Genomic DNA, 19,464 nt, shown 5'->3' on the forward strand with positions numbered 1-19,464 from the left:
TGCCGCTTTTATGTTTACTTGTCTTTTTTTCTTCGTTTTAATTAGTATTTATGGGGAGTGTTATATTGCTAACTCATAACTTAATTGCTAACTACATCTAAATAATAGCCATTAGATATTTGAATTAAGGGCTTAGATCATTTATCCTTAAATGTCAATTGATCAACGAAAAATGTCAATAAAACTATAGGATTAATTCCAAAAAATATCAATAGGGGTATTAATGTCAATTAACTACATGTTTAGTTATAACTAACTTTTAAAAGAAACCCCAAAACTTTAAATTCATATAACATATATCAAATTAAAGATAATTTCATAAGGATTCCAACGATATCCTACATGCATATGTTTCGACGTTAAAATTTGATAATAATTTTGAAATTTTTTAATTTTTTCGTACAAGCAGAAATGTCAACATATTATATAAAATATGTCAATATAATACATGTAGAATGTCAATTAAGCAATGGGTTAACATTCTTAAAGCATTGTGTTGACATTCTCAAAGAATTGTGTTGATATTTTCGAAACACTATATTGACATTTTCATCCAAAACCCTAATTTGGAGTTTTTTTTTTTTTTTTTTAATCTTTTTTATCTTTTTTGATTTTATTAATAAAAACAAAAATTACACGTGGAAAATTGTAGACCACACGTTTTCTAAAATCCTATGGCCTTAAATTAGTTGTAGTTAGCAATTGATCACTCCCTAGTATTTACATTCTTTATGATTTTGTAAATTTTAACAGGTAATTATTTTATGATTATATTTAAATTTTTATATTAATTAGCCATTTTACAACACTTGTTAATAATTACAAAAATGCAAGCCTGCAAAATAAAATTGCGTTGTCGTTTTAGGGTTCCAATTAATTATAATTATTAAGATTATGATTTCCCGAATAATGATTCAAAGGAATATGATTTGTGATAAATTATTTGTGAAACTGCCAACAGTGTTGAACTACAGGAGGCTTAAAGTGCAACTCAATTAGAGAAGTTCTTATGTTTATGTGTTTATAGCATGCAATCTGGAAGAGCACAAGAAGATATCTCACCACAAAAAAAGTCAGTTTACCGACGGAATTAGTGACGGATAATTTTCGCTTCAAATTACCGACGGAATTACCGACAGATAAATTTCGCTACGAATTACCGACGGAATATTCCGTCGCTATATTTTTTCTTTTTAATTAATTCATGTTCCATCGGTTAAAGTTTTTTTACTGACGAGTTCTTTACCCAAGGACATTAATTAATTGTCCGTCGATAAAGAACTCGGCTGTAAAAAAATTTTAACCGACGGAACATACATTAATTAAAAAAGGAAAACATTTAGCGACAAAATATTCCGTCGGTAATTCGTAGCGAAATTTTACCATCGGTAATTCCATCGGTAAACTGACATTTTTTTTGTAGTGTCTATCCATTCAAGTAATTCAAAAGAATTCTCATAATTATAATTGTTCAGCATAAGCATAGGTAAAAGTTAGCAATGTACAACACCAACCTATGCTTTCTCATTATGACCAAGATGAATGTGGCATATTTCAGCACTTGTTATTAAATCTAGTGGCATCTATTTTCCAATAGTATACATCTTTTTTTTATTTTTGGTACATAAATGCGGGCAGCGCCCGAATAGTATACATCTTTCGTGTGTGTTCAATATGCTCAAGGGCTTTGGCATACTTATTGTTCTCCATCAGAACTGACACCAAGAGATCAACTACACCTGTATAAGCATCATCCTTATGATTCTTGAGACTTTCCTCCGGCATACTAACAACTCGCTCATGTTAGTTTGCATTCTTGGTACAGCTGAAACTAGGGATGTCAATCGGGTTGGCCCAGTGGATTTCGGACCAACCCTATTCAGGTTGCAGGTCACTCGCGTGCGGGCTGATCGGGTCGTATTTTTTTCGTGTTATAAAAGTTCAACCCTAACCCTAAATTCTCAGGTTTCGGGCTAGCCCAGCGGGTTAATCGGGTTGATATAAGATTAATGTGCGATCAATCCAATAAATAATGATGAAAATTAGTTATATTTATAAAATGTAAAATATTTAATTATGGTAGATTTCAGATAAATGCTTAAACTCAAACATAAATATGATCAAATACTAATATTTGAGGTTTTTGCAAGATGAAACATAGTTTTTCTAGAAATTTTAAAAAATGTTTTAGAAATTTATATATTTTTAGTGAATTTGAAGATTCCAATATATTTATCTATTATTATATTAATAAAAATTAAATTATATAATTTGTATATTTAATATAAAATTGAGAGTTATTTTTTTAATATCTATATTATAAAAATATTAAATGAAGTGTCGAATTATGAGTCAAACAAATAGAACAATAGAAATTTTATCGGGTTCCGAATTTGGCCCTAACGGGCTGTGGGCTAATCGGAGTTGTAATTTTATCAGGAACTCTAACCCTATAAATTTGGCAGGCTATTCGGATCAGCCCACGGGTTGCGAGCTGCACTGACATCCCTAACTGAAACCGAGAATGAAGAATTAAGCAGAGTGTTTCAGTAATAAAAGAAAAAAAATAGAATATGGACATCTTATTCTAAAATCCCGTGTCACTTAAGAATATGAACATCTTAAGGGACGAAATACAATATTTAAAACCCTTTTTAATTAAAGAATTTAGTTTATGCTTTTATGTATTTACTGCGTCTAATTTAAATTTCTAATTTGGACATCGTATAATAATGTACTCCACATTTCTAAAATAATTTCATTTTTGTTTTATTATACTCCCTCCATCAAGCAATATAAGCCTTCTTGACACGAGTTTTAAAAAATATAAAGAAAATTGAGTTTGATAAGTGAGTGAGATATGAGTCTCGCTTATATATATTAATTTTATAATAAAATGTGAGTTAAATAAATTTATGAAATATGAAGTCTATTTATATTTGTGGTAAAAATAAAATAGGATTGTTATTGTTGCATGAATCAAAATAAACTCTTATTATAGGATAGAGGGAATAATTAATAATATTAATTTATAATATTTTTTTAGTATACTACGAGTAAAATTTTTTAAGATTGATATTTTTTTAAAAAATAACTTATATATGCTTCCTTGGTCTCGTAGAAATATGTCATTAAGATTGGGACAAAATAAGGGAGAAAAAGAAAAGTACCAGCAAACCCGACCCGACTGCATCACTCGCCGCCCCGCCTAGCCGTCCGCCTCGGTGGTCTCGCCGGCTCTCCTTCCTTCCTCGTCAGGTCGCCGTTTTCTCCTCTACTCTCTGTATGTGGTGCGTTTCACATCTTTCAAAGTCGTGAATTCAGCTCCGCTTTTCTTTGCTATTGTTTTGACATTACATAATATTGAATTGAGTTGTTAAGTAGTATGGATTACCTCAATGATTTTACTTAGTGTATCTGTTGCTATGAATCTGCTGATTCTGAATTTGCAAGTGGCAAAAAATCCAGTCTTTGATTTATCTTTATCTATTGAAAAAAGAAATAAGGTCTTTGAGATGATGTATTTGAGTTCATTATGATTTATGAAAGAATCTCAATCAATTAATCAGGCTGGAACAATTAAATTCCATAGTTATGGAGGTGCAGAGCTGCAAAGCTCGTCCTCCGGCAGCTGAAAGTTGTTCGGCTCTGAACATGGTAGAGGGGCTGGATCTGCAAGAGGATGATGAAGAAACCAACGAGGTTTTTGAAGATGGAGAAGACTACAATTTTCAACTCGAAGGAGAAATGGACCCCCTGTCTTTCGTTGAGGGCGAAGACACCTCGCGTGTGCCACTCTACGAGGTGTTCCAGCAGATTGAGGACCAGTACAAGGCATTGGCTATGAAGAAACGCCCGGCTTCACATCACAACGAGAGGTATTCTGCTGGTTTTTTCTGCTTTTGTGTAATTTGTTAGTTTGTTAAACTCTGCAAAATTGATGCGTTTATTGACTTGTAATTTCGATGGGATTGTAGTGAAACACCAGCTAAGAGATTGAGACAAGAGGAGGAGAATGCTGGAGCGACCCGCGAGGAAATTGAGGAGGCTATGAACTTTGGTGTTGGGAAGAGGAGGAGGAGGTCGAGGAAGGTTAGTATGTGTTGTTTGTTATGGCTTCTAATTTGGTATCTTGATTTTAAAGTTCTTTGATTCATTTTTCTTTTGTTATTCCTTAGGTTGGAATTTGTAAAATGGTTAGTGTAATTACGACATGTTTGTGGGTCAAGTTAATTTAGAGTATATGTGATGAAATGTGAAATAACAAGGCTTTATTATGTAGAAACTGTTTCTTTTATGCGTTGGAAATCTGATGGCATGGTGTTCGATTAAATAGCTTTCTGAGGTGGAGTAATAATTTTGTTAGTTTTTTGTGATGTCATGACGATTCCTCAAGAATTCATTATCCACCATTTGTTAATTATGATCCTTTTCTTTGTTATGTGCATTTTAGTTGTTTGAGGTCATTTAGATAAATACTTTATTTACACATGTTGTGGTCGGTGCCAAACTTAGGAGAGGCGAAGAGGAAGGAGGAAGGGAACAAAGAATAAACTGAACCCTGAAGTGACTAGAAAACTTGGTGATGCTACACTTCATTATGCAATGGGTAACTTTGACAAGGTATGTTTGCATCAAGAACAATTTTAAATATCATTTGCTTTAAGGTGGCTTATGCAATAAAAAGAATTTTGTATGAGCAATGAATCTTTCCACGCCTATTGTCATTTCTATTTCGGACATGTGGAACATCAACTCTATTTATAATATACTCCATCCGTGTACCTAACAAGTATGAACTATTTCCTTTTTAGTCCATCCCTGGAAAGTATGAACTTTCTAATTTTGGAAATCCAACTACACTACTAATAATATATACCCCACTCTCCTCTAACACTACTTCTACGGTCCTTTCTCCTTCTCTCTCATACTTTACCAATTGTGGATTAAAACCTATGCCCAACCAAAATTTTGTACTTTTCAGGGACGCAGGGGGTAATACCTTTGATGCTCTATTTCAATTAAATAGTACTGCAAATGCTTTTTCTAATCAGTCATGTTTTAAAATGTAGGCCATTTGTCTGCTGCATGAAGTAATTCGTCTTGCCCCAAATCTGTCGGATCCATATCATACACTTGGTCTGATATATTCTGCTACGGATGATAATAAGAGAGCAATGATTTTCTACATGATTGCTGCACATTTGAATCCGAAGGATGCTTCTTTGTGGAAACTTCTTTTTGCAAAATCAATGTATGATGCCTCTTTATTCTCTTCTTTATGTTATTACTTATTAGGCAATATCTCTTGATTGGACATGTACCATTATATTTTTAGGCTTAGTTGTAACATGTAAAACATTCACTATCTTATGGTATATTTTTATGATGTCAGTCCTCTTTGTTTGCTGTTTTTTTTTTCGAGAAAACTCTTAGTTTGCTTGTTGTTTGTCTGTTTTTTTTCTTGAATTGGACAGAAATGCTGCCCTCTTGAGTACTTCTGATTATCATATACAAATAAATTTAAATTTGCATTAGACCTGTAACTCACGCGTTTAAGCAAAGCTACCATGCTGCATTAGCTTTGTCCCATTGCATTATTTTTTTTTATCTCAAGATGGTTCTTAGTTTATATGTCAGACTTCTGTTAAGGTGGCTTTTAATGCTTAGTGGAATAAAAAATCTCATATCCATGTTGAAGAGAAAGCTAAATTTAATTATTTGAACTTAATAAAACCATCACCTGACCACTGATTACTTCCATGTTTAGAACGTGTTCATAATATGTCATCATTACACTATAATTTAATGGTGGAGTAAAATGATAGCGGAAAAATATTCAACATTTGTTATCATTTGCAGGGAGCACAAGGACAAAAAACAGGCTTATTACTGCCTCAACAAAGCAATAATAGCAGATCCAGAAGATATTTATCTTCAATTACTCCGTGCTTTGTACCATGATGGAAACGAAGAGTATCAAAAAGCAGCTGAGTCCTATGAACATATTGCTCGCCTCTGCCCCGATAACATTAAAGATCTGCAGAGAGCGGCAGAGGTTACATAATGTCCTTTAGATTGTTTGCCATCCCCTTGTAGTGCATGTTTCGATTAATAAATGAAGCATGGAGTATATTGCTCACCAATTTGCATTTGAATAGGTGTGGTGATTAGGTTTTTTTATCCTGCTCTTATATGCGCTCATTGCATACGATTCCTTGAGAAATAAAACATCAAAGTGGAGAAATAGAAAGTCTTTCCAATGGACATCATGATGCAACGACGAACCGCATTAATAGTCTGCACATCGTCAGTAATATATGTCTCATCTATTTGGAAACCTAATATGTTTAGACGTGTCTCGTTGATGTACATATCACTTGTTATGACTTATGAGACTAATCTTTCCCTACGATCAACACAAAACACATTCTTAGATTCCCCACTTTTGATAAGAACTTGAAAAATTCAGGATACTACTCAGTTTCGATAGTTTTCATCTCTCCTTAGACTGTTATATTCTGTTTTTTTTCTTCTATTAACTGAAACACTTTTGCTTAATACTTCATTCTCGATTTCAGCTGAACCAAAAATGCAAACAACATGAGCGAGCTGTTAGTATGCTGGAGGAAAGTCTCAAGCATCATAAGGATGATGCTTATATAGGTGTAGTTAATCTCTTGGTGCCAGTTCTGATGGAGAACAATAACTATGCCAGAGCTCTCGAGCATATTGAACACGCACAAAAGGTGTGTACTGCTGGAAAACAGATGCCACTAGATTTAATAACAAAAACTGGAATATGCCACATTCATCTTGGTCATAAGGAGAAAGCAGAGGTTGGTGTTGTAAATTGCTAACTTTTACCTATGCTTATGCTGAACAATTATAGTTCGAGAGTTCTTTTGAATTACTTGAATGGATAGATATCTTCTCGTGCTCTTCCAGATTGCATGCTATAAACACATCATAAGAACTAATCATGTGGTACTTATGATTTATGTGCTTGATTTCTGTTGATGTACTTGCTAATTTAAAGTTGCCACTGGTTTTAGATTATATGGTCATTTTCTGGTCATGTGTTTGATTTTCTGTTTTTGTATTAAATGAAATTCTAAACAATACCACACCTTTGGTGAACTAAATTTCTGCACGAGCTAGTCTGCCTACTGCATTTAGTTTGTGAGTTATTGGACTGCTCTTCTTCACCTTTTCATTTGGAGTAAAGATTTTAGGCAGTTAAGGGGTGTTTTGGCATAATATATCCAATAATATTTTGGAGTAGTTACGATCCACACATTCCTTTCCTTCTATTGATTTCTCAAACTTTCATTGTTTGGATCTTTTTACAACTTTTGATTTAGTATTGTTTCCTGCAATCAACTCATTGTTACTAAATTGACAGGCTTGCTTTAATATTTTGAAACAAGAGGCTGCAGCAAATAATCCTCGCTTAATCATCAATGTCGCAGACTCACTCATGAGCGTCGGGCATCCTGAGTCTGCATTAACGTATTATTTGTTGTTAGAGGAAGACTCAGAGAAGTATGATGTATGGGATGAAGAAAAGTATCCAGTATAGTGTTCTTACTTCATACAAGTACTTTATATTTCCAGAATACTACCAGTGATTTATGGTGTGATATCGATATTCAATTTTTGTGTGTTACAGGGCTACCTACACTTGCAAATTGCGACGTGTTATGTTTCTCTAAAGCAAAGAGGACAAGCAATTGAATATTATAATAAAGGTGAATGTCGGATTCAGATATATACACATGTTTGAAAGTGTGTGAACAAGTTACCTAACTCAATTCTTGATATTCTTTTATAGATCATTTGAAAATGCCTGTTTTGCTTTCCTCTTTTAGTTCTATCAAATCTCTCACCACGTTTTTATCTTGCAGCTATTCGTAAACTCCATGATAGTGTTGATGCACGGATGACTTTATCATCTATGCTTCTTGAAGAAGGCAGAGATGATGAAGCAATTTCTGTGCTTTCTCCTCCAGTAGAATCAGGTATCCATACCTGTTACAATTTATTTTATTAAAATATCCTTGTTCTAGTTGTTGCTAGTAAGGGTTTCATTCATCATAGCAGATCCCGACTCAAAATTAGACACACAGAAGTTGTGGCACCATAGTGGAAAGATCAAGTTAAAGCTTTCTCAGATCTATAAATCTAAAGGGTTGGTTGAGGCTTTTGTAGACGTGCTTTTACCAGTAATTCGTGAGACGTTGCTTGTCGAACAAAACCAACGGAAGGTACCCTGCTCTATACCATCCCAAAATATCCACTACTCTCTAATTCATTTCCCAATTTCTGAATCTTATTGGCATTCCAAACTTTTTTCATGGAATAAGGCCAGATCCCGTCCACGGCTGACTGGTAGTGTTCTTTCACAAAGGACAGAAGTTCTGAAAGATTCCAACTCCGACAGAGTGCATATTGGACTTCCTCCATTAGCTTCTTCTGCAGCTCTGTGAGCATTCTTAATACCTCTCATACGTCTGGATTTTCAAAATCTAAAATGGTTTAGTACGATGGTTGTCATTCCTTATCTAACACAAATAAGTTTTGTTTATTCGTACTGGAATAGCAATTTCGGATAGAAACGTGTATATGTTTTGATGGTATGTGCCCTTTTTAAGAACTTTGCCTTCCATCTCCTGGTTAGTTCCAAAGCTGCCAGAGCAAAAAAGGTGCTCCAGAAAAGGGCTGCACTCAAGGAAGCAAAACAAGCTGAAGCATTGGCTGTTGGATGTGATTATAACAGTGATGATTCAGACGATGAATCTCAGGTAAATGAGTAATTGTGATGTAATTTCAAGTGTATACTCCTTCTTGTTGCTGGCTCACATATTTTAATTGCCCGGCTTTGAATATGATGTGTCACGCACGGTGCAGCAAGTGTCTATGGAGTCTCCTTTGCCAGGCTTTCTGAATGAAGAGAGGAATCATATGTTGATTGTAGATGTAAGTCCAATCCTTCTCTTATTGTTTGTCTCTCCCTCTATGTGTGTCTTTATGATTTTGTATACCTGTTATTTTATCAAACAGTCAAGTCCCCGTTAACCCATCCACACCCACAACACGAGCATGTACACAACGATCACAACACCTATCCATTATCCCATGACAGTGCACAGGAACCACCTTTAATTAAACAAATCAAACTTCTTGATTACAGACTGATATCTTTGTAATTTACTATTTTTGTAGTTATGCAAGTCATCATTATCTTCATTGAGAAGGTGTTCGAGTGCACTAGAGATTGTACAAATCAGCTTAAAACTAGAGGCATTACCTGTTCAAATAAAGAAGGAGCTTCGGACTATTGGAGCTCGTGAGTTTTGTTTATTGAAATTTTCCTCTTTTATACGCTATGCTCATCTTTGCCTGCACAAATTTTGTTGCTTTTTTATAAAATAACTCAGAAAAGTTCTGATGTGTTTAACGTTTGTCGCTTGTAAAATTAGAAGCTTTGATTGCTGGTCCTGCACACGGGTGGGATTTAGTACGTGACTTTGTTAGTCGAGACCCTTACAGTTTTTCTGCTTGGAATCACTGCTACAAAGTAATACTCAGGTAATAGTTGGTGCAAATTAGATTATTGAATTTCATGTAAGATAAAATTTTAGTTTGCTTCCTCAAGTTTGTTCATCATATATTCAGAATGAATAACAAACTCCTTCATTCCATGAGAGTGAAACACAGAGATTCTGTACCACCTATTCTTATTACTGGCCACCAGTTTACTATGGTCAGTCAGCATCAAACTGCTGCTCGAGAATACTTGCAAGCCTATAAACTGATGCCTGACAATCCCTTGATCAACCTTTGTGGAGGTATGCATCTTCGCCTCCTAGAATTAAAGATCATTATGATATTTTCTTATGCTTGCTTGAGAAAAAAGGTGAGATTCATTTATGTTCCTAATATTTTTGTAGGAACCGCCTTGATAAATTTGTCCCTTGGCCTCCGACTTCAAAACAAGCACCAGACTTTCTTACAAGGGCTCGCGTTCCTCTATAACAACTTGCACCTTTGTGGAGACAGTCAGGTTTGCTTCTTATTAGTTCTCTCTCAGTCTACTCTCTTTCGAGATTCTAATGCCCGTGTTAGCGCTTTAGGGTCGTAGTTTAGATTGGCATGACATATGATTGAACATTTGAAGGATGATAAGATCGAACGATTAAGATTATTCAATCCATCAAAGCATGACTTTACATTCTAAATTCTCTTGCAGGAGGCATTGTACAACATTGCTCGGGCGTACCATCATGTTGGCCTTGTTTCCTTGGCTGCTCAATACTACGAGAAGGCACTGGCTACCCGCGAAAAGGATTATCCCATTCCAACGCTCCCATATGAAAATCAAAATGCAACCAAGATCAAATTGCCAGGCTATTGTGATCTTCGTCGCGAAGCAGCTTACAATCTTCACCTGATATATAAGCAAAGTGGGGCATTTGATCTTGCTAGACAGGTCTTGAAAGATCATCTTGTGTTATGATATATTCACACATGTATAGTTTAATTTCGTATAGTTTTTATGGGCTGAAACTAGGATAGAACAAAACAAACTATGCGCTTGTTTGGTAGAGATGTTGAGATAACATAATATTATTAAGTTAGGGTGGGCTTTAAGTTTGGAATTAAGATACAAATTCAGATAAGAATTTAGTGTTATTGGTTGGTAGGTTGGATAAAAAATCGAGATAAATAATTAAAGTGTTTGATAGACTAGACTAATTCATAGATTAGATCTGCAATGATATTTTTGCCCTTATAATTGTATGATTTTATTATTTAATGTTTTTTCTTAAATGTATTTAGTGTATTGATATTATTTTATAGATTAATGTTAAGAAACAAATTTTTGACAATTTACCCATCATGAATTCGTCAAGTTTCACGTGTCTATTTAATTATTCTTAATACCAATTATTTACTGATCATGTTTTAATTATTTGACCACTGATTTGTGGAGCCAGATTAGTGAAGATGAGTCAGTTATGAACAAATTGTTCATCAGCAGGATTGGTTTAAACACAAATTCTTTATTAGTACTAAGTAACATAGAGATTAAGAATTAACTAAGATTTGGCAAATAATTTTGAGAAATTAATGTCAATTTTCAATCCTAGTCTAATCTCTTCTATGAAAATCGCTAGAAATTAAACTTAGATTATGAAAAAAAATTCAAACTCAATCTGAAAGTGAAAAAATAAAGCCAAGAAATCAAATTCGAAGTAACAGGATTCAGAAATCGACGATCAATCAATAAAAAATTTCACTTCCTTGAAATTGAACTAGATTAGAGACATATTGTTAAACATCATCATCGCCAAGCATGAAACCGAGAGATCCGACACAAGAGTTGAAACGCAGTAATCGAACAATGAGGGGATGGCCGTGAAGTCACTACCACCTCAATCGAAAAAGAGAGTGATACGATCATGGAAGTCGTGGATCAAAGATGTCAATGAAGATGATGTCCAAACGCTCAACAAAGACAACCAATGTCTTCGTCATTGAAATAGCTTCGCGTAAATATCTTGCATGCCTCAATCGGAGCCTGGTGGATAGAGTTATGACCGATTAACTAAAGCCGGGTAGAAGAGAGGACGAGTCCAGAGAATACGCGCGGCCGGACAAATTGAGGGAGGAAAAACACCCGATCGGGCGTTTTGCACTGTTTAGGAAATTTTGGTAGAGAGTTCGCCCGGCCGGGCGAATTGAGGAGAGAGAAATGCTCGGGCGGGCGTTTTGTCACTGTGTGGCCGAATTTATTATTAGAGATGTATGTTTTCTAATGGGGTGAACCATTTTGCCACTAACAATTTTTAATTACATTTTTTTTCTGTTTCTCTTTTACTTTATTAATTATGCATTAAAATCTGTGCCCAATTTAAATTGCGTATTCTTGTGTGATGAATGAAGTATCATTTATAATATGGAATTATGAATACTAACACTCCTCCCAATACCTTTTTTACATTCTCTCTTACTATCGATCAACGAGGATTGCTCATCGGGAGAGTAACGAGGAAGTCGCGGCAAATCCCGGTCGATCGAACCCAATTCACAAGCTTTACAGAAAGGAAAATAAACGATAGTAGGGTAAAAGCAATTCCCCTTTTTATATCTAAGGGCCTAGGGTTTGATTCGACTCTACGAAAAAGAATTACAAAGAAAACCCAAAAACAAACTTATAATTCCGCTCGACGCCAAAGATAACCGGCGTTTGAGTCCCGATGCCTATATAACACATGACCCTCAACATGGAAAACATTTATCAGAAATAGAGACAGCCACCGGAAGAGTCCCAACTTTAAAGGATAGGAGCAAATAACTTGAAAGTTGGGATTTGCCAATCTCAGCTCTTCATTCTCTTTAGTGAGCCTAACTACAACTTTAAAGGATAGTTGTTCTTCTCCTGGTAATTCCTCTTGTTCCTCTACCATTCTCTTCGCACTCTTCACCGCTGATTCATTGCACGCATGCAAAACCACAGATTTCAGTGTTGGAATTTCACCAACATCTATCTGCTGGGATCTCCTTCAAATGCATGTCCCAAAGAAGAAGCTGCTCAAGGCATGGGAAGTGGGAGCTCTCCGTCGTCCAGCTTTCCAATTGATAACACCATGCAAGTTCCAAATATTTGAGACTGGGGAACTGGCCTTCAGCTGTTTTCCATTTGCCTGTTCTGGAATGTCCACGTCTCAACTCGAGCTTTTGAAGAAGGGGTAATGCACTTGCCTTTTCCAATATGTCTTCAATACTATTATTAATAGACATTCCAAGAGTCAGTTTCTTAAGAGTGTGCGGAAAGGTAAGCTTTCTCAAAAATTCATCGCTTGGACATTCATAACATTTAAGAGATTCTAGCTTTTGCAGACGTTCGATGTTGTAGAGACAATAGTCCCCATCACCAGACCAGACTGACTTCTGCTATAACTTATTCTCAGTTTCTTGATATTGGGAATTTTACGAACCATCATCTCGTTACACTTGAAATTCCTTACTTCTTTGGGGTTTGTAGATTTTCCATGATCACCGTGCTGTCACGGAGATGAAGCTGTCCATTTCTCCAAAAACAAACATGCCATGTTTCAAATATCAACATGTGCACCAATATCTCCATCATAAACATGTAATGTCTGTAGACACCACATGAGACGATGAAGAAGAAGACGGATTAACTTGAAGAAACTGCAAATTTACCATTTTACTCACGGAATACTTATTATGTATTACACTGACATTGAGAGATGTTATCAATATCCTCAATAATTTTGAATTAGGCAACCGTCAACTCCTTCATGAATTCTTATATAGGAACGGGCATGTGGTGCAGATCTCATCGCATCGATAACTTCTTTCTTTGAAGTGCTTTCCAAAACAACTACACAGCGTTGGCCAACCGTGCCTTGAGGAGGACTATGTTTCCCCACCACATGATAAAACCTCTCATTTTCAGCTTCTCTCAAGCAAAGGTCTCTCAACAAATCATGAAATTATCAAGTACTTCATGTTTCAAGTACTCTTATGCAACTCTTTCCAAAATCTTGCCCCGTATTGGTTTTAGAAATCCTTCCGAAACCCATAGCTTGATATTGTCGAGACTCGAACTTCTTTATCCTCCTCATATGTTCTCATATATAAAAGCACGACTTAAGATAAACTGACAAATGATTATAGCTCAACTTTAGTGTTTTCAAGCAATGCTTGTCATTCTCCGAATTCACTAGTGAATTTATGCTTCCCCTAATAGATTTCCAACACTCTTTTGTTTGATCCAGTTTTCTTAAAACACCTCTAATCACAACAATTGATGATGGAAGTTAATACGCTCGGATTTTGCACGGTTTTAAGATCGTTATTTGGTCCGTTTTTTATGTCAAAGTCACTGTACACGTCCATTATTTGCATATTTTATCTATTTTGGTATTTTGACGTGTTTTGTGAGAAATGTGCATAATTGAGCCGAAAAAGGGAGCCAAAACGCAAAGTCTGAAAATCTAGAGTCAGACGGCGACCGGCGACCGCCGCGAAGTTGTACGGCGACCGCTGGCGCCTGGCGGGCAGAGCAGTGCAGCGGCCCGCCTCAGAAAATTACACTTGGAAGAGACGTCTCGCCCAGAGACCGCCGGAAGTCATACGGCGGTCCGCCGCCGAAGGAACAGAGTCTCTGGACTCCAACGCGGCGACCGCCGGCCAAGGTGCGGCGGCCCGTCGGAGAAAGGCGGCAAATCCGAGATGCCCTAGATTTGCTCCAAGATTTACCATATTTTGAAGATCTTTTCCTTCTACAACAAGGATTGGCTTTCCCCTATAAATAAGACCTTAAGCTTCATCAAATTAGAGAGCTTATACTTGCAAAATAATTCGCAGAGATCAAAGCTAGAGTACTTCAATTGTGCAAGGAGTTGGAGAAGGATTTCAAGAACATCAAGAATGACAAGGATTCAACCTACGAGTTTTATTTGCTTTAGTTTTATGTTCAAATTGTTTTCCCTTCAATCTATGTGTTTCGCTTATTTCATTATGTGTAACTAAACTCATTGGATTCTAGGGATGTGTTAGTAACGACTTTGGTTATACAATTCTTTTTTCTATTTAATATCCGTTTTGTTTTTACTTTGTTTCTTCCCTAAGTAATTCTGATGCTGCATGATTGAGTGATACAATCTTTTATGATTTAATATAGCTTGCTTCATAACTATGAGAGAGTTCTAGCGAGTTAGATTCACTTAGTAGACGCTACAGTTAGCCTCCCTTAAAACGGCACTGTTAATTGAGAGTGATGACTTTTCAAGGGTCTTAAGAGCTTTAAGGAGTTACGTGTTAGGATTGACAACCCTAATTTTGTAATCAACGTTTGCATCGCATGAGCATAAGCTAAGTGACTCGTCCTATCAAAGTAATAAGTGTGCTAGGGTATTGTAGTTTGGAATTTGTATAACCATAACTGTGAACGCACATCCCTGGGATTCCCTTATCTCTATCGATTGTCTCTGTGTTTTATTCGCATCTAGTTGTTAATTGTTTTCTGTTTTCAATAAGTTTTCCAAAAATTCTCATTTCTCCAGATAGTAATTGAGTTCTAGTAGAGGATAGACACTTTGTGTTTGCCTTCCCCGTGTTCGATATCCCGGTACTGACCTTTAGCTATACTATATATACTCTGTATACTTGCAGGTTTATTTAGTGCTAATAAAAAGTGCATCAAAAGTCCTCTGCAACTCTCCACAATCTTCCTTCCAATTTTCTCCAATTCTAAAGGGCAACTTTTTCCCCCAAACACAACTCTGCATAACATATTCCAACTACTTTTCTCATCCAAAAATTTCATTTTAAGGCCATTATTTCCATCCAATTGAGATCCAAAATTCGATATACTTCACATACCATCCAACACAATAAAATTCCTTCTATATGATAAACATTTGTGGAGTGCTAATCCTATTTCATCTTCTTTCATTTGACTCAACCTTTCCCTCCATTCTTTACCAACTTGAGTTAAAATATTACAAAGAAGTTCGTTTATATTAAATTGTTGAGAAATTGCAACCCTGCACAAATATCAAAATGATGAGAAATAAGTGGTTTCTTATAAACATTTCTGGCCAGAGCGGTCTTACCAATTCTTCTCATTCCTGCGATTGGGATGACTTGGCAACCATGTTCTTTATAAATGAGCTTCTCCATGAGTTGAAGCATTACATCATCAAAGCCCACCACGGTTGTGTTGTTCATCCTAGAGAGAGAAGACGGCGAAGGATTGTTTGTCAACATCTTCGATGAAACTTCTCTACAGATGAAGTTTGACTACAACGATCTCCATCACTTCTTTCTTGATCAACTCCATATCTTCTATCACCTTCACCAGACTCTCGTACAAGTCCGCTAAAGTGATTTTTCAGACCACGAAGGCAACTGAAGAACCCAATCCGATCTCTTTTATCTTTAGAGGCAGCATCAAGAATTTGATCGACGATGTGATATTCGATGGCATCTTCAACCGCGTAAACTGCATCAGCGATGCGCATCTCCAACGGATCAGCTTCATCGCCGTCAGCAAAAGGAGACTTATGTTATATAGCCTTCAAGAAATTCCTACAAGAACACAACAATTTCAGTGAGTGATTCAACTTGTTTTTTGTCCATAGTAATAGGCAGCGGCGTATACACCGCTGCCATCGAATTTTTGTTTAGTTTAATATTCCCTCCGTCCCACAAAAGATGTCACACTTGTGGGACGACACGAGATTTTAGAAGGTTTTATTTTGTATGTTAAATGGAGAGAGAAAACATTATTTTTATATTCATGTGAGAGAGAACTTTTTTTCAAAAATGGAAATATGATGTCTTTTGTGGGACAAACTAAAAAGGAAAGTGTGACATCTTTTGTGGGCCGGAGGGAGTACTATATTTAGTCCCACTTTCATGTAATCCATAGTTGGTCTAATGAAAAGTTAGCTCTTTCTCCATTCTAGAGACCCAGGTTTGACACTTCTTGGGCACATTCCTTGCCCTTAATTTTTCAATTTAAATTTCTCTTCTCCAAATTAACTTTATTTTAATTAATATCACCTTTAATTCAATTTTTTTTTTTCTCAATTTATATTTAAGTTTTATTAATTATTTAGTTTTTAACAAATTAATTAGCTTAACCACTAACTTGCTACTATTTTTTAATTTAATTTTGTATTATTTCATATTTATTTTTTATTAATATGACTAATATAAAATATATATTTTTGTAGGTTAAAAAAACTCAATATAAGTGAATTGAAATAGGTTTTATAAAGTACTCCATATTTATAAAACAACCTCCTCATTATATTCATATCTATTTAATATATTGCTAATTAGAAAAAACATGGACTCTTGTATTTCAAATGTATAATTTACATGAAAATATAAAATAATTTATTCATATTTAAAATGAAAAAATTTTGATAAAAAAAAATAAAGACAGACATTTTATTTTAAAAAATAGAATAATTGATAAAACATAACAAAGAAAACAAGAAAGATTAGTCACATTTTGAAATTTTAAGTAGTCGTGATTATTTTTTGCACTCCCAAATTGAAAATCTTGAATACGCTACTGGTAATAAAGGGGAAGGATGATGCTCGATCAGATCGAAAATCTGCATAATAGAAACAAGAGCTGCATAAGCTGCCATTGATATTTTTCTTCTTTTTGAGGAAATTAAATGATGCATGGTTACAGCAAATGCAGTGCAGAGAGGATGTGAAGGAAAGTACAGACAAATGAATCAACTACTAATAAACATTCATAATTGGCGTACTGTCTTCAAGTTGATACAGTATATAAAATTATAATGGTTGTTTGTTGCCTCATTTGTCTCTAGCTTCCACTAGTGATTTTTAATAAATTGACAGCCTGTACTGCATTTTATTTTATCTTTTGAAAACTTTAAAATGTCTTTCCAGATAAAATTAAAAACATTTTAAGGGGCCATTAATTTTAGAGAGAGATATAAAAACATGCATAGCCCATCATAAGTTTAATATGGGCCATCACATGGGTTAGAATTAAAACATGCTACGTGAAGGGGTTGGCAGCGAAAGCATACATAAATCGATTACATAATAATCCTGGTCTATTTAATCGAGTATTTAGACAAATTTTATTCGTGTAGTTATCACATGTATCATGCTTATAATTCAAATAAATCATGCTTTAAATTAATTAAAACCTAAAACATGCTTTTCTACGGTTTAGCTATTTTACCTTGATGGATTTCCAAAGAATCGAAGACAGCTAGCGCCTTCTCCACGTGAAGATCTTCAGTACTAAACCACGGATCTTTTGTTTGGTTCCCAAACTGTAAACTGATATCAGGGTGGCCTGATCTCACCAGTATACTAGGACTTAAATAAAGAAGACGGAAAACTTTTCCCACGGAGGAGAAAAATCGTCCATTTTCTATGTAGAGAGGGGGACGAAAATTTTGAAGAAAATTAAGTGTATTTTCTGTCTCCTTTATTACCCTATTTATATTAAGTCGCATATTGGGCCCAGACAGAGATCTATGGAAGATTTTGGATATGAGCTTCTCCAATTAACTTTTTACTAATTAAATTGAACCCCAATTTAATATAAGCTTTTAATTGGAATATTACGAGCAGCACTACATACAGAAGTAATATTGCACTCCCCATCCAAATCCGAAATTATAAGTAATCCAGATTTCCATTACTTGATATTTATTTCCCACACTTAAGATAGAAACATCCATTAATTAATCATTGTCTGCTATGGACTTAATTAATTAATATCTTATTAATTCCAAGAGTGGATTCAGCAAGAAATTCTTATTTATTATTTATAAAATAGTCAAACTCCAACTAGCTAGTTCCGAATAATAAAACTTTATTTCAAGCTCCTCTTGAGGATGTTATCAAACGAGACTCACCTCGCGCACGATTCAACATAATAGCAATCCTAGCACCGCTTGAGGAAAACTCAACTCCAATGTGAACAGAATAATTTTGTTGGTAAACAAGATGAGTTTCTAAAGGTGGAGGGAATGAAGTTGCCGGATCATTTTATATTTTCTGGTTTATCAGAAGAAGAATGCAGGGATGTGTGCTTGATTAATTGTTCATGTATAGCTTATGCATATCCTCCTGGAATCGGATGTCTGCAATGGACTCAGAACTTAACAGATACTCAGAAGTTGGCTTATGGCGGTGATGGCTTGCACATTCGGTTGACACATTCAGAAATAGGTAACCCATCTCTTTCTGTTTTCCATGCATACGATTATGTACATGTCTTATTGTTTAATAAGTTAATACATTTGTCTCCTGTGATTCTCAGCAGAAAAGAAGCAATACCACAAAGCAATTATTGTGACAGCAGTCGTTTTGGGGTTTATACTTGTTACCATATGCGTATACTTTTTGTTGAAATATTTGTGTTACAGAGGTAATATGTTCATTCAACCCAATTCTCAGTGGGCACGTGTTTTACTTTACGTCCTCTTTAACAAATCTCTATTTTACACACATACACACTTTATTCAAAATGCTGCAGGATATTCTGAAGAAAGCACGCTCAAACATGTTTAGCAGGGTGTTAAACTTGAGGAGTTATCTACATTTAGCAAGCAATATATCATCAACATACAAAACTAAAATATGAACTTGCTCCCACTAACCTTGAGGTATATGCACCGATCAACGGTGTTCTCTTTAAAACCAAAAGCAGTTATAGTGTCATGGTATTTAAAATACCATTGTCGAGAAGCATGTTTCAGTCCATAAATTGATGTCTTAAGTTTGCAAACTAAATTTTCTTTCTTAATGAAGTCTTCAAGTTGTTTCATGTAGACTTCTTCTTCCAAATCATCATTTAGAAAAACAATTTTCACATCCATTTAATGTAGTTCCAAGTCAAAATGGGCTACAAGTGCC

At 35.2% G+C, this 19,464-nt stretch overlaps 1 protein-coding gene and 1 long non-coding RNA gene across 11 annotated transcripts; both read left to right on the top strand.

Moving 5' to 3' along the window:
• Positions 1-3,111: 3,111 nt before the first annotated feature.
• Positions 3,112-10,685, top strand: LOC125208993 (uncharacterized). Of its 10 annotated transcripts, none has more exons than XM_048108554.2 (19): positions 3,112-3,258; positions 3,570-3,878; positions 3,978-4,092; positions 4,516-4,623; positions 5,073-5,254; positions 5,863-6,058; positions 6,582-6,839; positions 7,406-7,576; positions 7,673-7,751; positions 7,908-8,021; positions 8,104-8,267; positions 8,367-8,485; positions 8,681-8,804; positions 8,911-8,979; positions 9,226-9,349; positions 9,483-9,591; positions 9,679-9,851; positions 9,954-10,066; positions 10,253-10,685. In XM_048108554.2, the coding sequence occupies exons 2-19, from the start codon at positions 3,595-3,597 to the stop codon at positions 10,517-10,519; spliced, it is 2,769 nt and encodes a 922-aa protein (XP_047964511.1). In that variant the 5' UTR covers positions 3,112-3,258; positions 3,570-3,594; the 3' UTR covers positions 10,520-10,685. The 10 variants fall into 10 exon arrangements, with proteins under 10 accessions (XP_047964511.1, XP_047964514.1, XP_088925198.1 ...); XM_048108557.2 differs by having other exon boundaries at positions 3,127-3,258; positions 3,593-3,878; XM_089069072.1 differs by having other exon boundaries at positions 3,128-3,290; positions 9,721-9,851.
• A 7,836-nt stretch (positions 10,686-18,521) lies between these two features.
• Positions 18,522-19,103, top strand: LOC125209524 (uncharacterized). Its single transcript, XR_016136398.1, has 3 exons — positions 18,522-18,777; positions 18,869-18,976; positions 19,085-19,103. It is a non-coding gene; the product is annotated as an uncharacterized LOC125209524 (long non-coding RNA).
• Positions 19,104-19,464: the final 361 nt, after the last annotated feature.

Source organism: Salvia hispanica, chromosome 3, assembly GCF_029641045.1.
Source record: "Salvia hispanica isolate PSC_SH4W2 chromosome 3, Shi_PSC_v1, whole genome shotgun sequence".
Classification (NCBI taxonomy): Eukaryota; Viridiplantae; Streptophyta; class Magnoliopsida; order Lamiales; family Lamiaceae; genus Salvia; species Salvia hispanica.